General features: G+C 45.9%; 1 protein-coding gene across 1 annotated transcript in view; it reads left to right on the top strand.

Annotated features, from left to right (window-relative positions):
• The window catches only part of TTBK1 (tau tubulin kinase 1), a 73422-nt gene that overhangs the window by 10111 nt on the left and 39477 nt on the right, over positions 1-23834 (top strand). Inside the window, exons 3-13 of the mRNA XM_020976847.2 lie at positions 4111-4258; positions 4604-4677; positions 4917-5057; positions 9574-9678; positions 10384-10449; positions 10893-10985; positions 11234-11359; positions 12679-12833; positions 17146-17377; positions 17845-18023; positions 21464-22007. Of these exons, the coding sequence (XP_020832506.2) occupies positions 4111-4258; positions 4604-4677; positions 4917-5057; positions 9574-9678; positions 10384-10449; positions 10893-10985; positions 11234-11359; positions 12679-12833; positions 17146-17377; positions 17845-18023; positions 21464-22007 (1863 nt within the window). The remainder of the gene's footprint in view (positions 1-4110; positions 4259-4603; positions 4678-4916; positions 5058-9573; positions 9679-10383; positions 10450-10892; positions 10986-11233; positions 11360-12678; positions 12834-17145; positions 17378-17844; positions 18024-21463; positions 22008-23834) is intronic.

Below are 23834 nucleotides of genomic sequence, written 5' to 3'. Positions count from 1 at the left end.
GTAGGTTACATTTAATTTTTCTCCAACAAGGGACGCACCAGGACATACAAATAGGTAAAACAGGAGCAGTTCCTATCATCTTATGCTCAGAATTCAGTCCAATTTGAAGGTCACCCCCAAAGTTCACAAGACATCTTTTTCTTTAATCCCTTCCCTACCTCTACTTCCCCAAACTCTAAAAAGTAATCATCTTTTCCAGGAAGTCTGTCTCGATGAAGCCCACAGGCTGTGCTCAGCTCCATCTTTGCAGCAGCTTGCTCTCAGAACTGCCACTTATTGCTGTGTCCATCTGTAATGCTCTAGTGTCTAATGTGATGCTCTATTGTCCCATGCTGGCCTGAAAGTCCTTCCTTTATTTTCTGTTATGGGGAAAGGGGAATAGAAAGAACACTGGATTTCAAGTCAGGAGATTAGGTTTCATATGCTAATTATGTTACTTTCTCCTTATATAACTCACAGTTGGGCAAGTCATCTCATTTCTCCAGGCCTCAGTTGCCTCTTCTGTTAAAAAAAAATGTAGGTCAGCATATATGATCTGTAAGGTGCATTCTCAACTATAAATCCTGGAATTATATGAATGTTGGGAATATGACATAGACCCAAATGGTCCCCAGAGATCCAACTTGAAGATCTGGCTTGTCTTCTTGGGGAATCCAAGTTGGGAAGAGGATATTTCCCAACTTACTTCCTCTTTGGGCCTCAGTTTCCTCATCTTTAAAATGAGGGGGTTAGATTCCCTAACTTCCAACATAGGGCCCTTCCTGCTCTAAATCCTACAGTTTTGGCTAGGAAGTACTAAGGACTGACAGAGAAATGAGAAATGACATAGGAAGGTCAGGATGACATGAATCCTAGATTGTGCCAGGTAGAAGGGACCTTAAAAATTATATAGTCCAACTTCCTCATCTTAGAGATGGAGACTGGGACCCAAAGTAAGAAAGTAACTAACCTAAGTTCATTAATGGCAAAACTAGACTAGAATTCAGGTCTTGACTCCTTTCTACTGTATTATAGCTGTAAAAGGAATGGGATTCAGTCAGCTCCCTAGAACTGCCTACACTCCCAGTGGAGGCCAGGCCAAGGAACTGGGGCCACTGCCACTCCCTCCACCATGCTGAAAGTTAGGCAGGCAGTACAGACTCTCTATTACTATTACTAATAATAGCTAACATTTATATAGTACCTACTATAAGCAAGGCACCATGCTAAGCACTACAATTATTATCTCATTTGATCCTCACAACTGCCCTGGGAGTTAGATGTTATTATTATCTTCACTTTACAGATAAAGAAACTGAGGCAAACAAGTTAAACGATTTGCCCAGGGTCCCATAGCTAGGAAGTGTCTGAGGCTGGATTTGAACTCAGGTCTTCCTAACTCTGGCCTAGTGCTCTATCTGCCATACCACCTAGCTGCTGTGTTACAGCTACCCATGTGCTCTGTTGCTGTCTGATTTTTTTCTACCTCCTCAATGATCACTCTGTTCTTAGCCTCTTACAATCTGACATCTTTCCTCAGCACTCTACTGAAATTGTTCTGTCCATGGTCATCAACGACCTCCCAATATAATAAATGGCCACTTTTCTGTCCCCATTCTCCTTGACCTCTCTGTAGCATCTGCTTCCTTGCCTACTGATTAAGTCTCTCTTCTCCTTTGGCTTCAGAAGTCAGGAAAGAAGAGACTCTTTTTCCTGAGAAATATTCTTCTTGGTTCTCTCGAAGCAGACCTCCTCTGTCTCCTCTCCTGGTTTTTCATCCTCTTAAATATGGGTGTTCCTTAAGAGTTTGTCCTCAGACCTCTTCACTCTCTCTACCTCTCCCTTCCTTGGCAAACTCATCTTCTCCCAAAGCTCCAATTACCACCTCTTTGCAGATGATTCCCAAATCTGTATCAACAGCCCTGACTTCCCTTCTGAGTTCCAGACCCACATCTTCAACAACCCCACAGGACATCAAGTTTGGCCGGCATCTCACAGTAGAAGAAAAAGAATACTGGCTCTGGAGTCAGAGAACCTGGGTTCAAATTCCACCTTTGACCCTTGTGACCTCGGGCGAGTTACTTTACCTTCTGGAATCAGAAGACTGGTTCAAATTCCACCTCTGACCCTTGTGACCTTGGGTGAGTTACTCAACCTTCTGGAGTCAGAAGACTGGGTTCAAATTCCACCTTTGACCCTTGTGACCTTGGGTGAATTACTCAACCTTCTGGAGTCAGAAGACTGGGTTCAAATTCCGCCTTTGACCATTGTGACCTTGGGTGAGTTATTCAACCTTCTGGAGTCAGAAGACTGTTCAAATCCAATTTTGGACTTTACTACCCTTATTGACTTGGATGAGTTGCTTAACTATCATAGGAGGTCTCTGTTTCCTCACCTGTATAATGAAGGGGTTGGACTACGTGGTCTCTGAGGTTCCTTCCAGCTCTTATGATCTTAGGAGCGTGTGTTTTTCCTGAAACTTATTCCTCTTTTTGATATCATTATTTCTGCCAAGAGCATAAATCATTCTTCCTTGTCTCTGAGGTACAAAACCTTGGGGTTGCCTATAACTCATTTCTTCTCCTTCATCTCTCACGTCCAGTTGGTTACCAAATCCTGTTGATTCTATCTTTTCAACATCTCTCACATGTATCTGCTCCTCTCTGTTTCCGCTGCCACCACCTTAGTACAGGTCCCTTACACCATCTGCTTGAACCATTGCAATACCCTTCTAACAGATTTTCTTAACTCTACTCTCCACCCCTTCCAGTTCATCTTTATACTGCTCTCAGGGTGATCTTCCTTCTGTATAATAAATATGATCATATCCCTCCTCTGATCAAAATTTTCAATGGTTCCCTACCAGATCCCAAGTAAAGTCCAGGCTCTTATATGGTATTCAAGACCTTCTGGTTTTATTTCATGTAACTATCCTCCATGCACTTTACACTCTAACCAAATTGGACTGCTCTTTGCCTTTTGATCACACTCCATACTATCCCCATCACCGTGTCTCTACTCACACAGAACTCTATGCCTAGACTGTCTTCTGTCTCCTTTATCTGTTGTATTCCATCCTCTGAAGCCCCACTCAAATGCCTCCTCCCTTCCCCTTCATTTCCCTCTTGGATCTTACATTATACTTTTTGGCGCATAACTGTAGTGGTGTCACATATTTATCATGTAACATTGTATATCATAATTATGTCATCCCACAACTAGACTGTAAGTTTCATGAAGGCAGGAGGGATGTGTCTTATCTGAACTTTGTATCTCCTTGGGCAGTCTCATACAGGAGGCCCATAATAAATGTTTAATGAATGAATGGAAGGATTGTTACCTTGTGTTGAGCATTTGTCTAGGAGTCATAGGGGCAGCCAGCACTTTTCAGTAAGCAGAGAGGTTAATGACAGTTCCTTGCTGAGCCCCACCTCCATTGCCCCATGACATCACACAGGATGCCACCAATCTGTGGGGGAGACCTCCCTCTTCTCCTAGAAGCTCTTTACTATCCCTTATGCATTCTGAGAAGGTGCCTGCTTTCTTGAGTGGAGGTTGTCTAAGTCTGGGTACCTTGCAGTCCTGCTGGAGGAGGAAAAAATTCAGAACCAGCCAGGCAGTCAAAAAGGCTTCTCTCCCTGGATTGTGCTCTGTATGGAAACATTAAGACCACATTCCCTTTTCTCAAACTCTAAAATCTGATCTATTTTGTATGTTGTGTGTATATGGGGACTGAGCCCTCTCTCTGTGCCATGTAAGTCTTAAATTGGGCACTGAGTAGAGGAAATTATGGGCAGGTGAAGGAGGGAGGGGTTGGCATGATCTTTGCCCTTAGGGAGCTCTCATTTTGATAGAAGAGACATAGTCCCTGCATTTAGATAACTCTCAATTTAAGGGAGAGGGGAGGGAGGTATAATCCTTATGCCCAGGTAGTCCTTGCCTTCTGGAAGCTCCCAGTTTGAAAAGCCAAAAATAGCCCTTCCTCAGGGAGCTACTCAGCTTACGGGGGAGACAAAACACTCCCAGCAGAAACAATGTGGATGGTAGTTCACAGAGGGAAAAGGCAGTAATGAGGAATCCGGGGGGAGCTGCCCTGGAACTGGGCTAAGCTCTCTATATCCCCTTCTGTAGCTAAAGAAGATCGGGGGCGGGGGCTTTGGGGAGATCTACGAGGCCATGGACCTGTTGACCCGGGAGAACGTGGCCCTGAAAGTCGAGTCTGCCCAGCAGCCCAAGCAGGTCCTCAAGATGGAAGTGGCGGTACTGAAGAAACTGCAAGGTACTCCTTCAGGCTCCCACTCCTAGGCCTCTCAATACTTCTCGCTCTGGGTTCTGTCTAACCCTGAGGAAATGACCATGATGAGCCCTGAATACCAGAGGGCAAAGATGGCTCCCCACACCATTAGGCTTAGCCAGGCAGAGGGATGAGGTACAACCAAAGAAGGCAGTCATGGATTCAGATCCTAGGGTATTGGTGGAGGGATGGGGAGAGGGGTGATGGTGGGTAGATGATGCAGGGGGAGGTGACAGGGTAAGTGGGACCTGGGAAAGGGTGCCGGGGGGGGACAAAAAGGGAGGATGAGTCTGAGGGCATGACAGGCTTGTGATTCTCTGTGGTCCACAGGGAAGGACCATGTTTGCCGGTTTATTGGCTGTGGCAGGAATGAGAAGTTCAATTATGTGGTAATGCAACTCCAGGTGAGACCCCTGAGGACAACACCTCTTTGCCCTTCTGTCTTTTCTTCCTGAGGAGCCAGGACTCTGGATGCTACTGAAGCATGGGGGGGGGGGCCTGTGGTCAGAGTAGGGAGGCCAGTGCCATCTTGGCTGCTGGGTTAGTGGGTGATGGGACTCTGGGGAGGCACCATGCCCGCTGTAGCCTTGGGGATGGTTCCAAGGGTCATGATGTGGCCAACACACTGGGGGCGATGTTCTAGGGCCGCAACCTGGCAGACCTGCGCCGCAGCCAGCCCCGGGGCACCTTCACTCTGAGCACCACGTTGAGACTAGGCAAGCAGATCCTGGAGTCCATTGAGGCCATTCATTCTGTGGGATTCCTTCACCGGGACATCAAGCCTGTGAGAGCTCACTACCCACCTCTCCTTTCTCCTTCTCCTAATCCTCTTTCCCATTCCTTTCTCCCTCTACCATATGTGAGAAAATCAAATCCAAGACAAAAAAAGAAACTAGCCAGTCCAAATACTACATCAGGGTTTTCTTTCTTCTTTCTCTCTTACAGGGGTTTTTAATGTGAGGTCTTTGAATTTTTATTTTTATTTTTAAAATAATTTGATAATTATATTTTGTTATAATTGGTTTCTTATACGTTTTATTTTATACTTTTAAAAACAATGCTGAGAAGGGATTCATAAGGTTTTGTGAGACTGCCAAAGGGATCCATAACTTGAAAAAAAGGTTAAGAGTTTCTGGTCTATACAAAATCATCACTAGATAGCTATACTAGAGCTCTTTCTACCAGAGAGAGTCTATTTTATTATAATGGGAAGCATGTTGGACTTGGGATCAGGAGAAACCTGGGCTCTACCCCAGCTCTGACACTTATTAGCTATGGAAATGTGGGCATTTCAGTTAACCTCTCTGAGCCTCAGTTTTCCAATTTGTAAAATAGGGTTAACATACTAGAATAACTGTCTCAAGGGGTTTTATGAGAATTAAATCAAATAAGCCATGGAAAGTGTTTTGGAAACCTTAAAGTGATATATAAATGTCAGCTATTATCTTTAGTTGTCAACATCTCAAAACTCTTGGGGAACAAATCTTTGCACATGTTCTTTGATTGTCCAACTCTTAGCCTACCCAGAGACAGATTAGGTGGTTGTTTCTTTGTTTGTTTGTTTTAAGAGAAAAGGAAATGAAGTTTAAAAAGATGACGAATATATCTTAGAATTATCAATGTACAGAGTACAAGAATCTGTCTTGAGATAGCTTCTTATGCTGTTCTTATGGATTAAAAAAATGAAGAGTTGTGGGCTAGACAGTAGTAGAGGACGAATGCAGAACTGGTTGGATGTCCAAACCCAAAGAGTAGTCATTAATGGTTTGATGTCCCCTTTGAGGAAGTTGTCAATTATGCATTGCAGGGATCTGTGCTCATCTCTGGGCTGTCTGACGTTTTCATCAGTGACTTGGACAAAGGTGTAGATGATATGTTTGTCTTATTTGCAGATGGCACAAAGTTTGGAGGGAGTGATGAGCAAGTCAGGATTCAGAAAGATGTTGGTACACTAGAACTCTAGCCTGAAGAAAACCAGATGAAATTTAATAGGGATAAATATGAAGTCTTATTCTTGGGTTCAAAAAGTCACTTCACAAGTGCAAGATGGCAGAATCATGGCTAGGCCACAGGTCCTCTGAAAAATACTCAGGATGGGGAGATTTAGTAGACTGCAAGATCAATATGAGTCAGCAGAATAAGACAGCAGCCTAAAGTAATTTAGGCCTCATCATAAGAGGCAGAGGATCCAACAGTAAGGAGGTGATAGATAGTGTCCTGGTCATACCACCCCTGAAATTTTAGGTACCACAGCTAAGGGAGGATATTGACAAACTGAGGAGTGAAGGGTAACCAGGATGGTGAAGGATCATGTGTTGGGGAATGGTCAGTTGGAGGGATATTTCTTCTGGAGAAGAGAAATCTCAAGGGGAACATGATGGCTGTTGTCTAGGATTTTAAGGGCGGTCATAGGCAAGAGGGATTGGCCATGTTCTGCGTGGCACCAGAAGGCAGAAACTGAGTAGAAGTTGCAAAGAGGCAGATTTAGGCTAAAGGTTTGTTTTTGTTATTGATTGTCTTTTGTCCTCAAAGAGGACCGGTGATACCACGAGGGTGATGTCTTGACCTGCAAGTGAATTGGATTTAAGTGAGGCAGAGCTGCACAAAGTCATCAGCCTTATTCCCTCCTCCAGAATCATTGAAGTCCAGTAGCAAGACAAGAGTTAAGGCGACTGACATTAGCCTAAGATGCAGTGGGTGATCTTGACCTTTCTAAATTAAAGTCTCTCCCAGGTCTCAGTTTATCTGAGGCAACGCCCATTCAATGATTAAAGGCTAGGTAAGAAATGAGACAAAAGATGGCCTAGTTTACTATCACAAAAATATCAGTCTGGGAGGCGAAGACCCTCAGATCTTCTGGAACAACTTCCTAACCATCTGAGCTGCCCTATAGCAGAATGGGCTTTCTGGATAGGTAGTGAGTTTCTTGTCTCTAGAAGGATTCAAGCACACTTGAATTTTTGCTTGTCAAGGATGTTGTAGAGGGAACTTGTCCAGGTGGAGATTAGACTGAGTAGCCACTGAGGTCCCTTCCAGCACAAGGATTCTGTGATTTTGATTTGCATCCAAGTGCAATCAGAGATCATGCCAGAAAAGCAAACAGATCAAGCATGGCTACATATGCCCCTTACCTTGCCAAGTCAGGCAGCCTCTCTTACCTAGAGACCATAACTCCCATGAGGTGGACTTCTCCACAGGTGTTTCAGGTGAGGAAATGGGACCCCAGGGAAGAAAGAAGACTGGCTGGCCTCCAGGTCCATCACTGCTGCCAAGTGTAAAGAATGATACCTGGGCTTTGGTCCCATCTGCTTGGTCTTCCTTCCTGCCAGAGGCTGCATTTCTTCAGTCCACCCCACCCCTATAACTGTCTGTCCCTCTCTTCAGTTTCTGAATTCCTTTCTCTTCCCTAACTATCTCTCTTCTCCTTAAGGGCAAGGAATGTCTTTTGCCTCTTTTTGTATCCCCAGAATTTAGTAGGTGCATAGTAGGTGCTTAATAGTTGTTTATTGATTGATATTTTAAAAAGTAATTGATTGAGATTTCAAAAAGTAATTACTGGACACAATTCCATGCCCCGCCCTGTGGAGGCTCTGTGAGGAATGTAAGATGTAGTCCCTGTCCTCAAGGAGCTAACAGTCTAATAGAAGGGGACAAGGCACAAACAAACACATGTCCATCATGCGACAGCGCAAGGAAGGTGGTAAAGTGTGGTATGGTGTGATGTGATGGGCAGAACACTAGATTGGGTATTGGAAGACCTAGATTCTAGACCCAATTCTGTAATAATGGTAACTGACATTTCTATAATAATAGATAACATTTATCCTGAGCTTATTGCATGCTTTACAATTATTATCCCCATTTAATCCTCACAACAATCCTGGAAGGTAGGTGCTATTTATTATTCCCATTTTACAGATAAGGAAACCGAGGCAAACAGAGGTCAAGTGATATGCCCAGGGACATACAGCTAGTAAGGATCTGAGGCCAAATTTGAACTCAGGTCTTCATGACTCTAGGCCTGGCGCTCTATCCGCTGCCTCACTGTGCTAACCTCAGGTGAAAGAGGAAGTGTGACTTAGTGAATAGGGAAGCAGTTTCAAAGAAAAGAAGAGCTAGGTTCAAGTCTTACCTCTAATACATACCCCTTTTCTCTACCCCTCTCACTTTTTTTTTTAAACCTCCCAGGGCTCTCTTTCCTTTCTGCCAGAGTGCCCCTTCATTCCTCTAGTCTTCCATCCCTGGATGTGCCTGTGAATGGGGCTGGGGGAGACTGGAAAATGGCTTGGCCTTTTCTCCTTCTCATATCCTCTTCCTCAGTACCCTTGACTCTGGTGCCAACCCTGTCCTTCACCTCCTTTCCTTTTCTCCCCTCCCTTCTTCCCTCCAAAGGGCACAACCTCTTCCTCCTCACCTGAGCATGCCTCTGTCCTTTTCTCTCTTCCCTACCCTGAAAGGAGTATCCTTCCCTCTATCTTTCAGGGATGTAATTTGGGAATCAGCAAAGTGTGAGGTTCTCTTGCTAAGCTGGGAGAGACTGAGGGGCATGGTAGAGGGCAAGACCTGTCCATTGTATTTTCGTAGGATCCCAGATCTTAGAGCTGGAGCTCCAGAAACCATCTGGTTCGACACCTTGGTATTATTATCCCCCATTTTAGAGATTAGACAGCTGAGGCTCAAGGAGGTCAAGGAGGCTTGAGACTTGTCCAAGATGTTTAATGGGGAAAGGAGGGGGCCAAGAACCAGGACCAGGTCCAGGCTCCCTGCCTCCTAGTGCAATGCTCTTCATTACACCCAGAGATGTGCTACTAAATGTTTAACAAGTAGCTTGCTAGGAAAAAAGAAGTATGCGTTATTAATATTTTCTCCATCTCTTTTTTTAAGTCTAGACAACTAACAAAACAACAAAATCAAGCCAATTTATGGTATTGGCTGATTTATGAGGTGTAAATGTTCACAGTGAACATTTAACAATCGGCTCTGGCTCCAGTAAACCTCTGATTTACACCCTGCAGCCTTGCATCCTGGGTTGAGAAGGGAGATGGGGGGAGGGGTACACCTATGGGAGTCAGAGGGTTAGAGGTCTCCCTTGACACTTTACTCTTACCCCAGCAGCTAGGTCATTCAGAGCAGCCTTTAGAGTGGAATAGGAGGAGCCTGATTACAAGGCAAGGAGTGGGGGTACTGGGGAGAGAGGGGCAATACGGAGTTTTCCTCCTCTGCTATCCCCCCACTCCACCCTACCTGTCTGGCCCAGAGAAACACAGGAGTCATGGGTCCCCTCCCTGTCCTCCCCACAGTCAAATTTTGCCATGGGCCGCCTGCCCTCCACCTACAGGAAGTGCTACATGCTGGACTTTGGGCTGGCACGACAATATACCAACACCACGGGGGAGGTCCGACCTGTGAGTACCACCTCCCTTCAATCTGGATTCACTTCCATATTAGGAACTTCCACACCCCAATGACTCCCTGAAGAATGCTCATGGGATACCCCACCCCAGACATATATATCTGGGGTACTCCTCCTCTGACACAAAGAGTGAGTGAATACTAGTATCCTCCCCTTTTGAAATCTGCCTGTTGCTTTCCAATGGACAGGGCCCTCAGCATCCTACTCTTTCACAATGGAATTGTATCCCTTGTCAGGGATGGGAGGGAAGGTACTGGGCAGGGGCAAGGGGTGAGTTGGGTCAAGTGTCGGTGTATTTTAGGTCAAAGGACAAAGTGCTTGGATTTGGGAATTGAAGCATCTGGGTTTGAGATGAGTAGGATTGTGGGATTGGAGTCTCCAGGGTCAGAGGTTAAATACCTCTGAGCTCTGGGTCAAGTTTTAGGGTGTCAAGACACAGTTTGGGTTATGGAGTGTCTCTATGCCTGATGGGTAGGGCTAGGGTTTGGCATGTTTCAGTCAAAGTATAGAGGGTGTCAGGTAGATAAGATAATAATAATAATAATTAATATGGTAATTACATAAATAAAAATTAAGATAATAATATAAATGTAATTAATATATTAATGTATAGTGACTACTAAGTGCCAGGCACTGTTAAGCATTTTATAAATGTGATCTCATCTGATCTGGTGACTGATGGTCTCTCTCCCTGCAGCCTCGGAATGTAGCTGGGTTTCGAGGGACAGTTCGATATGCTTCAGTCAATGCCCATAAAAACCGGGTAAGCAGGTGATTCTTGGACCTGGTAGAGGACAGAGGACAGCTGAGGGTAGCAGTGTAGGCTGTTGCTGAGTAAGGAGAGAGGGGTTCCTAGAGAGGAGAACAGAGCAAGGGGTAAGATCAACAGCTTTTAGAGATGAAGCCTTTCAGGCTCTCCCCACCACCCTCATGACTTCCTTTGCCTCCCTTCCCCTGTGATTCTGGTATTCTGTCCCCACCTTTCTGCAGCTCAAGACAAATTAGGCAGAGAACGGGCACAGGAAATTTGATTTTCATTTGGAACATAGGGGTTCCCCTGTCCCTTTCAGGCCCCTAGGCCCCTAGACAGCCCTGACTGCAGCCTCCTGCCATCCAGGAGGAAGAGAGGCTCCTCTTATCCCTTGGGGATGGAAAGCTGGAGGGGGGAAATTCAGGCTACTCTGGATCCCATTCTGTCTCCTTCAGGAGATGGGCCGCCATGATGACCTGTGGTCTCTCTTCTACATGCTGGTGGAATTCGCTGTAGGGCAGCTTCCCTGGCGCAAGATCAAGGACAAGGTGAGAAGCCTGGGGAGGAAGGATTGGTTGAGATGAGTCTGGGGGAGACGAGGACAAGGCATGAAAACCTGGGAAGGAGTAGAGGAATGGATAGAGAATAGAAAACAAGAGGAGCTTGAGTAGACTGGAGGACTTCTGGGGAAGTAGTGTACATTGGAGGTGGCAGAGAAGATGCTTGGGGACAGACTTAGGGCAGTCTCACTGTTTTGGGAGGAGCCTCTACTTTTCCCTTCCCCACATACCTCCAGGAGCAGGTGGGGATGATCAAGGAGAAATATGAACACCGGATGCTGCTGAAACACATGCCGTCAGAGTTCCATCTCTTCCTGGATCACATTGCCAACCTCGACTATTTCACTAAGCCTGATTACCAGGTCAGTATTTGTCTCCATCCCACTGCTCCAAAATGCTCGTTTTAACCAGGGCTATAGGAAGGAAGGGATCAGGGACAGGGAGAGAGTAGGGTCATGTGTAAGCGTATCCTGGACCCCACTCTGCCTGCTGACCTCCCTCTGGCCATTATCTTGTCTATGCATTTGGGGATCCCATCCTGAGATACTGCTTCTGACCATCTCTCCTCCAGACAGTCTAAAGGATTGCTAAAACACTGAGTACAACTCTACCTATTGCTAAACTTCGTATCATCCTGGCATCCATCCATCTGCTTGGCATTATCATGGAACCCTCTGTTAGGCACTCAGTGCTCCACTCTCTCTGCTCCACAATCACTCAGAGCATGAGGGAGCTCAGATCATGGAGGAGGGTCTGTATTGGAAACTGTGGGGAAATATATGGGCCCTGCCCCCAAGGAGCTCATAGTCTCCTCAGAGTGTTTCCTTAAAGGCAGAAGGATAATAGAAAAGGAAAGGATGTAGCTCCCACTGCTTGGGTGTCCATAGCTACTTGGCATCAAGAGAGGTGGCATATAGTAGACAGAACACTAGAAGGAAGACCCGAGTTCAAATCTCACCTCAGATTCTTAGTAGCTATGTGATCCTGGATAAGTCACTTCCCTTCTCTAGGCCCCAGTTTCCTTATTCGTAAAATAAGAGCCATGTCTAAGGTCCCTTCCATCTCTAAATTTATAATTCCTTTAGGGATAGGACAGAGGCATTGGGAAGTCTCACAATCAGGGTGCCTGTCTTCAGCACCGACTCTATTTTGCCACTCAGGTTATCAAAGCTATTGACTTGAAGTGCTAATTTGCACATCAATTATATAGTATTTATTTAAAATTAAAATTCTTCTTGTTTTTTAGTGTTCTACCCATTCCCTGCAGATCCTTCTCTACTGCAGAAATTTAAAACTCTGGGGTCCATGAACTTTTATTAATTAATTTTTTGGGGGTGAGGCAATTGGGGTTAAGTGACTTGCCTAGGGTCACACAGCTACTGTCAAGTATCTGAGGCTGGATTTGAACTCAGGTCCTCCTGACTCCAAAGCTGGTACTCTGGACCTGCCCCGTCCATGAACTTCTAAAAAAATTTTGATAATACTTCCATTTTATTGGTTTCCTTGATATTGCCAAATGTTTGTTGCATTTAAAAACATGCTTCAGAGAAGGGATCCTTAGGCTCCACCAGACTGCCAGTGGGGGCCCATGATGCACAAAAAGGTCACAAATCCCTGCTTTGATGCTTGTCTCGCCTGTCTCCCCAAGTTCCCACATCGTGCCTTTCTCCCTCCCCCACAGTTGATCATGTCAGTGTTTGAGAACAGCATGAAGGAACGGGGCATCACTGAGAATGAGGCCTTCGACTGGGAAAAGGCAGGGACTGACGTCCTCCTTTCTACCAGCACGTCCACCCCACCACAGCAGAACACTCGACAGACGGCAGCAATGTTTGGGTGAGTCAAGGGAAGCTAGCCAGAGTTGCTGTAGTGCCTTTCCTAGCACCAGTGACTCTTGACCTAAAGAGGTCATTCCATCCAGTCTCTGGTGCCAGGGCAAGATGTCTCTGCTATCCCAGCAAGAGAGATTGCCTCTGTCTTTGTCTCTCTCTCTCTTTCTCTGTCGCTAATATAATCTGTTTTTCTTTCTGTCTATTCATTTACTTCTGTAGTAATTTTTTATTATTTATCCATTAATTCTAGTAATTCATCTATTTGTACATTTATACATTTATTTTTAAATTTAGGGTTTTTTTCCAGTTAATAAAAATCAACCTTTTCTCTCCTCTTCCCTCCTTCATTGAAAAAGAATGAAAAAACAAAACCTTCGTAACAAACATGCATAGCCAAGCAAAATAAATTCCTGCATTATCTATGTCCAAAAAATATATGTCTCAATTTCTTAATCTGCCTCCTTGAGACCATCACAAGGCATTGTTCTTAGCCTTCATGAACTCATGGGATGGGGGTGAGGGATCAGAGAAGAGGATTCCCTAGCCCTTCACTCAGGCCACTACACTAATGTCTCCCACTTCAGGAAGTTCTAGCTCATGTCTTAATACCAATCTCTGAAGAGGAACTTGGAACCCTAGGCAGGAAACAGGCTTGGGTACATTCAAATCCTAGAATTTTTGGGTCTGCCTGCCTTCTACAACTACATTTCTACTCTACCTGACACATACTAGGCATTTAATATCCCTAAATTGCTCCTTATGGTTGAATAATCACAGCTCATGTTTCCATAGCACTTTCAAATTTGCGATAACATGGATCATCTCATTTAAACCTTACAACCACCCTGTGGGACTGGTGCTTTTATTATCTCCATTTTACATGTGAGGAAAGTAAGGTTCAGAGAAAGTGACTTGTCCAGAGTCACAAAGCTAGTAAGTTGTGGAGGCTTCTTTGTCTTCTTGTCTATAACTCTAATATTCTGTAATTTAATACACCATGCTGAAACCCTTTAGCCTGGTCCAGGCTTCTTGGAGATCATTACTCTTCCTTTTGGACATACAAAGGCCAGAGAGTATGTATAACTAGTCAGTGGCAGAGTTAGGAATTGAATTACATCTTGTTCACTCCAAGTCCCAGTGTTCTATTCTTTTCTTTTCTTTTCTTTTCTTTTCTTTTCTTTTCTTTTCTTTTCTTTTCTTTTCTTTTCTTTTCTTTTCTTTTCTTTTCTTTTCTTTTCTTCCTTCCTTCCTTCCTTCCTTCCTTCCTTCCTTCCTTCCTTCCTTCCTTCCTTCCTTCCTTCCTTTCCTTCCTTCCTTCCTTCCTTCCTTTCCTTCCTTCCTTCCTTCCTTCCTTCCTTCCTTCCTTCCTTCCTTCCTTCCTTCCTTCTCTTTCTTTCTTTCTTTCTTTCTTCTTTCTTTTTTCTTTCTTTCTTTCTTTCTTTCTTTCTTTCTTTCTTTCTTTCTTTCTTTCTTTCTGGAGGCAAGTGACTTGCCTAGGGTCACACAGCTAGTAAGTGTCTGAGGTCACATTTGAACTCAGATCCTTCTTCCTCCAGGGCTAGTGTTCTTTCTATTACACTTTGCTGGGCCATGCCTAGGTCTCCACAGTGCTTTGGTGACCCTGGATTCTCCCAACCTAAGCACATCCAGTCAGTCAACAAGCTTTTATTAAGTGCCACGCACTGTGCTAAGTATGGAGGACACACAAAAAAAAGCAAAAATAAAACCAAGCCAAACCAGTCCCTGACCTTCAGGAGCTCACAGTCCGATAGGACAGACAACCTACAAATACCTATGCATAAACAAGATATAGATAGGCTGTATTAGAGATGATCTCAAAGGGATTAAGATTAAGTGGGACTGGGAAAAACTTCCTGCAGGAGGTGGACCTTTACCTCTGGGATTTGAAGGAAACCAGGGAGGCTGGAAGTAGAGATAGGGAGGGAGAGGGTACCAGGCATGGAGGATAGCTGGCTAAAGGAAATGCCTGGAGTCAGATGGAGTGTCCTGTTTCAGGGATAGCCAGGAGGCTGGTGTCACTGGATCACAGCCAAGGTGGAACTGATTGTGGTGTACTGGAACAGTAGGAAGGGGCCAGGTTATGAAGGAGTTTAAAAGGCAAAGAGAGGATTTTATATTTGATCCTGGAGGGTTGAGGTTTCAAAAGGCATTATTAGGATTTGAAGACATAGACAGCTCTCTAAGCTTTTCACCAGGTCACCTCTAATTTGAGGGTTAATTAAATTCATCAAATTTAAGGTTAAGCACCTACTCTATGAAAGGCATCATACTAAGGGTGGGGGATACATAGATGAAAAAATGCCAGTCCCTGCCCTCAAGGAGCTTATAATCCAAAAGAAAAAAAGGGGTAGGGTATGATATCTACACAAATAAGCATAAGGCACGATAGGGACAAAAAGGAGCCATCTAAAACACTCTAGGAAAGCATATGGAGAGAGAGGAGGTTAAGATAACACAACAGCACTTGCAGATGACAGGACTGCGGAGTTACCCTCCTACTGAGCTAGCATCTGGCTTAGCCAACACATGGCCCTGCCATCTTGCTTAGGTGAACCAACTGTAGTACATTTCCTCCCCAGCTGTGCATAAAGGTAACTTCGGCTTCACATTTCAAAGCTGCCCATAAGTCATGGATCATAGAATTTGAAGTCAGAAACTATCTAGTCTATCCCCCTATTTAAGCATATCTCCATCCAGTAAAGAAACCTTCCTAGGTTTACAATATTACAGTTGAGTTGTTTATGTAGGGCTTTCCACACATAATTCTCAGCCACTAGAAGGGAAGGACCATTTCTTTACTTCATTTAGAATTAGAACCCTGGTGGGACAGGAGCAAAAGATGGGTTAATAACGCGCCATTGATTTGCTCACAGATCCCATCAGTGAATGGGATCCCTGAACTTATATAGATGTGCATACATATCTCCTAAGCTTTTCCTTCTACCCCACCAGCAAATGCTTCCTTTTTATTAGTCTTCTCTCCTAGAGACTAAAAAAAAAAATCAGGCAAGGGATCAAATGGAAATTAGGCAGTTTAATGAAATTGTTAAATTTGTTAAATGTATTTTCATTAATGGCTAACACAAGGCAAGCCTGAAAAAAATAAGGAGGTTAGACTAAATAATTTCTGAGGTCCTTTACAACTCTAGATCCTAGGAAGTAGTGAAAAGGGTCTCCCACTGGGCATGGTGACCTTTAATCTCTGCTGCTGGGGATGCTGAAGCTGATGGATCGCTTAAGCTTGGATGTTCTGAGCTGAAGTAGGGCAAAGTGATTGAGTGTCCTCACAAAGTCCAGCACCAGTATGGTAAGCTCCCAGGGGCTGAGGGCTACCAGGATGCCTAAGAAGGGGTGAAGTGGCTCAGGTCAGAAACTGGGGAAAGCTTTAGTGCTCATTGGCAGTGGGATTGAGCCTGTGAATGGACTACATACACTTCCAACCTAGGCAAGATAAGAAGACTGAGTCATAAAAGAAAGAGAGAGGAAGAAAAGAAAGAGAGAGAGAGAAAGGAAGGAAGAGGGAATAGAGGGAAGAAAGGGAGGGATAGAGGGAAGGAAGGAAAGGAAAGGCAAGGAGGTAGAAGGAAGGAAGGGAAAGGAAGGAAAGAAAAGGAAGGGAGGAAGGAAGAAAGAGGAAGGGAGGGAGGGAAAGAAGAAAGGAAGGAAAAAAGAGGAAAGGAAGGAAAGAAAAGGAAGGGAAGAAGGAAGGAAGGAAGAAGGAAAGAAAGAGGCAAAGGGTACCTCCTGATACGGATTTGGGTTTCTTATACAGCAGTCTGTTGACCCACTGAGCACCCCAGTTCTTCACTCCCACTTTGGTTCTTTACTGAGTTCACTTTTCTTTTCACTGCTCCATCCAGTAGTTGAGTTCTCTAGTGAATAGGACCCTACACTTGCATAGTTCTGCACAAATATCCCCCAAGCATTTCCCTCTAAGCATCCCCAAGGACCCTTCCTTTCCACACTCCACTACCTCCCCCCAACCCCTAGCAAATGCTTTCTTCCTATTAGTCATAACAGGAATTACTAAATTTTTTTATGATTTGGAGCAGGTCACTTTCCCACTCGACTTCAGTTTGTCCATCTGTAAAATAAGAGACCTGGGAACCTCACTCTTGACTTCGGTTTGCCCATCTGTAAAATAAGAGACCTGGGGACCTCACTCTTGACTTCGGTTTGCCCATCTGTAAAATAAGAGATCTGGGAACCTTTGGGGCTAAGGATGAGGGGCCTGTGGTGGGGGGAATCACTGACCGTTTTGTGTCTGTTTCTTCTTTCTGTCTCTCCAACCATAGGGTGGTGAATGTGACCCCCGTGCCTGGGGACCTGCTAAGGGAGAACACAGAGGACGTTTTGCAGGGTGAACATCTGAGTGACCAGGAAAACGCACCTCCTCTTCTGCCTGGGCGGCCCCTGGAGGGGCTGGGCCCCATCCCTCACCCCACTTCCCATCCTGGAGTCCCTGAAGCTGAGGTCTGGGAGGAGACTGACGTCAACCGCAACAAGCTCAGGATTAACATCAGCAAAGTAACCACCGTGGGGGACAGCCCAGGGGCAGATCTGTTTCCCCATGCCTCTATTCCTCTGCCTTCCTACCTCCCACCTCTCTATTTCCCCATCACTCAGTCTCCCCATCCCCCTGTGCTCTTGTCCCCATCTCTCTGTCCTCTAACTCATAATCCTCCTATTATTATGCACCATTCCACATCTCTTCCTCCCCTTTCCCTCAGTTGCCCTTTCTCCCTATCCTCCTATTTCCCATCTTCCAGGAAAGAGGGCCTCTCAATCCTTTCATCTCAACATTCCTCCCATTTCCCTTGCACTGGAGAAGAACCATCTCATCTCCTGGAGTATCCCCACCTCCTTGAGAAGGGGGAACTCTCCAGGGGACAAAGTCTCTTCCCAACCTCCTACCCCAACCCAAAGCACTCCTTTATCCCCTCCCATCAAGCTCTGGCCACTGTAGCCTACAGACCCCCCACTCTCCCTTGCAGACACAGTGTGTGGTGGAGGAGGATCAGAGCCGTGGAGTGGGGGTCCCCAGCTCCCCAGTACGTGCACCCCCAGACTCCCCAACCACCCCTGTTCGCTCCCTGCGCTATCGAAGGGTCAACAGCCCTGAGTCTGAGCGACTATCCACAGCTGATGGGCGGGCTGAGCTACATGAGAGGAGGTGGGTCTGGAGGCTGGGGGAGGGATCTGGGTTGACTGGGTTCAAAGACTCAGTCCCCTCCACATTTTCCTTCAGCTCTTTCTCATTTAGCTCTTATCTGGGTTTGGGATAGATCATACAAGGGAAGGGGTGTTGGTTTTTACATAGTGGCAACCATACATAAATCCTGAAGGATGCTGAGGGAGACAAGAAGGGATCAGAGACAGAGGATAGGGTAGTCCAGGGGTTAGACTGGAACTTTAGAATGGGGCGGGTTAAATATGAATGAATAAATGGGTGAACAAATGAAGGAATAAATGAATGAAATGAAAGAGCATTTACCTTATGCTAAGCGTTGGAGATCCATATGCTAGTAAGCATGGTAAGAGGTGGGACTAGGCATTAAAAAGGAATGTGGGTCCAAAGAAATTTCTGTTCCTTTTAAAAGACTTCTTAAAGAAAGAACAGCCAAGGAAAATCTTTGGGCTAGTGGACAAAGGGAAGATGGAGGTCTTATTGTATGGAGAAAATATATTAGGCTCCCTTAGGATACAGAGTGGAGGAGGAGAAGTATCTGTGAAGCCCCAGAGTTGGGGAGTCCTGATGCCAAAGTAGGCTAGAGATAAAGATGATGGAGATCCTGGAGAATGTTGGTGGAATAAAGAGGGTCTTAGATTACATGAAGCACCAGGCTAGGGGTAAGGGCTTGGAGGGAAATCTAATGATGTGTTTCCTTCTGTGAACTTGTCCTTCAGCATGACCTGTCCAAAGAAGGTGCATTTGAGATCCTCCAGAGGGCAGGGATGGGGAGATGTGGGTGGCAGCTGATCCAAGCCTCTCTTGGGTGCCATGGCTGTGGGGTAGTTGGGGCTACTAGGGTAGAACACCATGGCCAGCTAACTTCTACTGCAATCCCATCCCCTGAGGAGAACCCAAGAACAGTATCTTGCCTCCTTTGCAGAGGATGTAAAGAAACAATTCATTAACCCCTATAATTGAGAAACTCCTGTGTGCAGAGTCTGTATTGTGGTAGGAACAGGAAAAAAGGAGGAAATGTGGTCCCAGCAGGTGAAGAGTTTACAATCTCTTGCAGAATCTCAGAGATAGGAAAGGGACTTAAAGAATATCTAGTCTAGCCCCCTCATTTCAAAGGTGAGGAAACTGAGGCACAGAGAGGAGTGAGTCAGTTGATCATTCACACGGTGAACACATTTCACCAAACACCTTTGTCTCTCTCTGCGTCTCTTTTTCTCTCTCATATTCACATAAAAAATTAATTCCCTTCCAAACATAAAGGATGAGGAGAATAGATTTTGAGGAGGTACTGACTGAAGTTCAATAAGGCTGAGTGGAGACAGTGTGCTGTTGGTGGAAAGCACTTGATTGATCTGGAGACCTAAGTTCCAGTCTTGGCTCTGCTGCTAATTAGCTTTGCATTCATCATTTCCTCCTCTAGGATCCTCAGTTTCTTCATAAGTAAAATGAGAGAATTTAACTAGAAGACCTCTCTGGTCCCTTTTAGCTTCATGAGACTAATCAGAGAAGGCTTTTTTGGAGTAGGTGGCTTTTAAGCTGAGTTTGAGAAGACCAAGGGTTGGAGGAGAGATCATTTTGAGCTTTGGACAGACAGAGGCCAGTAGTGAGGCCAGAAGGGGCAGGGAGAGAACATGCAGATTAATTCTGTTTTGAATGGAGGCTCTAATAGATGATATGGGTGAGGTTTGGGGGAGCTTTGGAGAGGAGACTTGAAGGGTAGGCAGAACAATCTTGATTGCCTATGAGGCACGTGGGAACAAGGCCATGTTCAGACCCAGTCCTAAAATGTAGACACCCCGTGAGTTTTCATCTTCAGCATCCTTTTCCTTCTAACTCCCACCCCCTCCCATTCTGTAACTCATTTCCACCAGGGTGGAGTGCCCTCATTTCTCTCCTTCCCCCTATCAAAGTCTGCTTTCAGGTAATGAATGTGAATGAATGAAAAAGCATTTATTAAGTGCTTATGATGTGCTAAGGTAAGGGTTTAATATCATTTATATATTCATGTCTATTTACATTTTCATGTAAATTCAAGTTACTGACAATATTTGAAGCCTTATAAACCAATAAAATCAATAGCTATTTATTGAGCCCACTATTGGGAGGCAGTATGGTATAATGGGAAAGGTACTGGATTTTGGTTCAGGTCCTACCCCCTGTCCCCTGATCCTCTCCCTCACTATGTGTGGTTTAATCTGTTGCGGCTTCCGCTTTTTCCCCTCTAAGATGAAGTTGGCCCAAATGACTTTTAAGGTTCCACTGAGTCTGGAATACCAAGGTGTATAAGACTCCAGGAGTTAGATTGAGTTGCAGAAATGCGTCATAAACAGAGGAAGGGTTTAACAGCAAAAAGTTTAAAGAACAATTCAACCAAAAGAGTGTAGATTTCGCAGAGCATCAGCATTTGTTAATACCAAAAGAACCATGCAGCAATAGCTGTCGGGCTGTAACGGAGAGATCACTCACATTCTGTGAGGTTTATGGGAAGTGTTTGGATCAGTAGAGGTGGGGTGGATATTCCAGGCTGTCCAAAAGCGTAGAGCCAAGTCCTAGAGATGGGAGAGAATATAAGACATCAGAATTTCAGGATTGAGAGCTGAAAGGGGCCTTAGAGATCATCTAGCCCAATCCTCTTCATTTTACAAAAGAGGAAACTGAGGCCCAGACTTCCCCAAAGTCACAAAGGTAGTAAACAGCAGAACAAGGATTTGAACCCATATTTTCTGACACCAAATCCAGCCCTCTTTCCAAGATATGTTATTCTACCATGAGCAGGCTAGTCTGGTCTGAGCAAAAGAATTGTATAGGGTAGTAATGAGAGATAAACCTGGAAAGGTAAATTGGGGTCAGATTATGGTGAAGTCTCAAAGTCTTGGCTAAGGAGTCTGAACTTTATCCTGTAGGTAGGAGGGAGCCAGTAAAATCTTTTGAGTTTGGGGGAGGAGGGGAAAGGAAAAAAATTAATTCCACCTAGAATGGATTAGAGATGGGAAGTAGAGACTGGTGGGCTGGGGTAGGGGAGTAGGTTGGAGATTTCTTCCAGTTGGTGGTATTCAAGCAAAGATTGGATGACCGTTTATTTGGTGTATTGTAGTAGGGTTTCTTTTTCATGTATGAGTTGGACTCTTTCAAGCTCTGAAATTCTGATTCCAGATCAGACCCAAATTTGTGATTCCGAATAGAGAGGCAAGGAGATTAGTTAGGAGTTCAGGCATGAACACCTGCAATAGAGTGGCAGCATTTTTCATGTCTAGGGTGCATTTCTCTGGCTCCTGAAATCACAACAGGTGGGTGCAAGCAGTTGGCCAACTAGGAGCCTGACACTAATGGCAAGCTAAGCTGGGCCGGGATGGGGGGTGGGTCTAGAGCTGGGCAGGGCAGGGCAGGGGGCCAGGCTGAGCCCCCAGGGCTGTGTGGCTTTGCAGGTCTCGGATGGACCTTCCGGGTTCCCCTTCCCGCCAGGCGTGCTCGTCCCAGCCTGCCCAGATGCTGTCGGTGGACACGGGCCAGGCGGACCGGCAAGCCAGTGGGCGCATGGACGTGTCTGCCTCGGTGGAGCAGGAGGCCCTGAGCAACGCCTTCCGCTCTGTGCCACTGGCCGAGGAGGAGGACTTTGACAGCAAAGAATGGGTCATCATCGACAAAGAAACGGAGCTCAAGGACTTCCATCCGGGCGCCGAGCCCAGCACGTCGGGCACGACGGACGAGGAACCGGAGGAACTGCGGCCCCTGCCCGACGAGGGCGATGAACGCAGGCGGCCGGGGGCCGGAGCTGAGTCCGTCTCAGTGCGGCCCCGAGGGCGCAGCATACAGACTGTGGCCGAGGAAGACCTCCGGCAGCAGCATCAGTTGCAGGGCCCGTCAGATCCCGCCCTGCCTCCCACCCCAGGCAGCCCTTCACACTCCTCCCTGCACTCTGGACCCCGACCGCGGAGGAGGGAGTCGGACCCCATTGGCCCGCAGAGACAGGTAAGATCACCGCTCCCCATCCCAGCCCCGGGCACCTCCTCAGCTTTCCTCGAGGTCCTAGGGATCTCCACTACTGGGAGAGGATTGAGAGGCAGGAGTCTAGGAGCCTGGCGGCAGCAACTAGACTCAGCCTGTTGACTTGCCTCCCGACTTTGGTGCCTGATACCCAGCGAGGCAGCACACAATGGTGAAAAGAGCTTCTGGGGCTGGGGAGTCAGCACACCTGGGTTCTAATCCCAGCTCTGCCGCTAACTGGCTGTGTGACTTTGGGCCAAGCACTACCCCTCTCTCGTTTGTAAAACTTGAGATCATCTTGCTTGCCCTGCCTTTTCTTGGGTCGTTTGACACCAAATTGGGAGTAGTGAATGTCCAAGTACTTTGAAAAGATGAAAGGTGAGATACACATTCAGCAAATGAATATGAGTTATTGATGGGTGTCTGGTATTATGGGGATACCAAGAAATGTTAAGACATAGTATAGCATCTGCCCTCAAGGAACTTCAAGTCTAGATTGGAGAGAGAGGGCAGACTCTGACCACATCTTGTTTTCTGCTGTTATTTAACTTTTTCAAAGGAATAAAATGCCCAGTGAGTGATACAGGCAGTGAGTGCTTCAAGGGTTCAGAATGAGGGGTATGTAAATCACCATAGGGTAGGGCCACCAGTAGGAACAAAAAGCTGGTCTTTGAAGGATGGGTGGATCTGTACAGGAGAAGAGGGAGAGAACTAGTATGGAAACAGGAATAGACAAAGGTTTTTCTTTGGAGAGAAAAGAGCAAACAGATAGTATGGTTTGGAGCAGAAGCTAGCAAAGGGAGATAGGTAGGTAGGGGACAGATTATGGGAAGGCCTTTAATGCCAGGCCAAAGAGATTGGAATTTCTCCTGTGAATAGAAAGGGGTGATATTTATTATTATGCTCAGAGGGAACACAGGTGTCAGGGTGACCAGGCATGCAGCCAGCAAGCTGAGCTCCTTTCTTCTCTGGTACCCACATGATCAGCTGCTCTCCCCAGGATCTTCCTACTCACTGTGACCTGGGGGGTGCCACTGTGTCAAGCTGCGTGGCCAGTTCCTCTTCTGTGCCTCTCAGGCAAAGAAGGTTCTAATATAAAGGGCTGGGCAAAAGAGAGACATCTATTCAAGAGATGATAGGCTCCTTAGGAGGTGCCAGAGGAATGCCAGGAGCTGCCAGGCAGGGAGCCAGGCTGTATGCATCAGGCTTGACTCCCAGACTCTGGGGGGAAAAGGGTCCTGTGAGGTTACTGTCCTAGTCTATGGTTCACTGACTTGATCTCATCTTGCCCTACCCTTAGGCAGTAGAGGGGTCCCACCTAGGGGGCAGGTCTCCCAGAAAAGTTAAGGCATGTTATAGAGATAGGGAAGGAAGAAAAGGAAGGCAAGAAGGAAAGAGGAAAGGAAGAAAGAAAGGAGAGTAGGAGGAAAAGGGGGAGGGAAGGAGGGAAAGAAGGAACAAAGGAAGGGAGGGAGGGAGGAAAGAAGAAAAGAAGGAGAGAAGGAAGAAAGAAGAATAGGGAAGGAGGGAAAGAAGAAATAAAGGAAGGAGGGGAGGGAAAGAAGGAAGGGATGAAAGGAATAAAGGAAGGAGAGAGGAAAGAAGAAAGGAAGGAGGAAATGGAAGGAAGGAAGGAAGAAAGGAGAGTAGGAGGGAAGGAGGGAGGGAAGGAGGAAAAGAAATGAAGGAAAGAAGGTAGGGAGGAAAGGAAGAAAGAAGGAAGGAAGGTGGATGGAGGGAGGGAGGAAAGAAGGAAGGAAGGGCAGGAAAAAAAAGGAAGGAGGGAAGGAAGGAAAGTAGGAAGAAGGAAAG

The sequence above is a fragment of the Phascolarctos cinereus genome, unplaced genomic scaffold (assembly GCF_003287225.1).
Source record: "Phascolarctos cinereus isolate Bilbo 61053 unplaced genomic scaffold, phaCin_HiC Scaffold_5;HRSCAF=322, whole genome shotgun sequence".
In the NCBI taxonomy this organism is placed as follows: Eukaryota; Metazoa; Chordata; class Mammalia; order Diprotodontia; family Phascolarctidae; genus Phascolarctos; species Phascolarctos cinereus.
The sequence above is the reverse complement of the archived record's forward strand: the minus strand, read 5'-3'. Positions and strand labels throughout refer to the sequence as shown.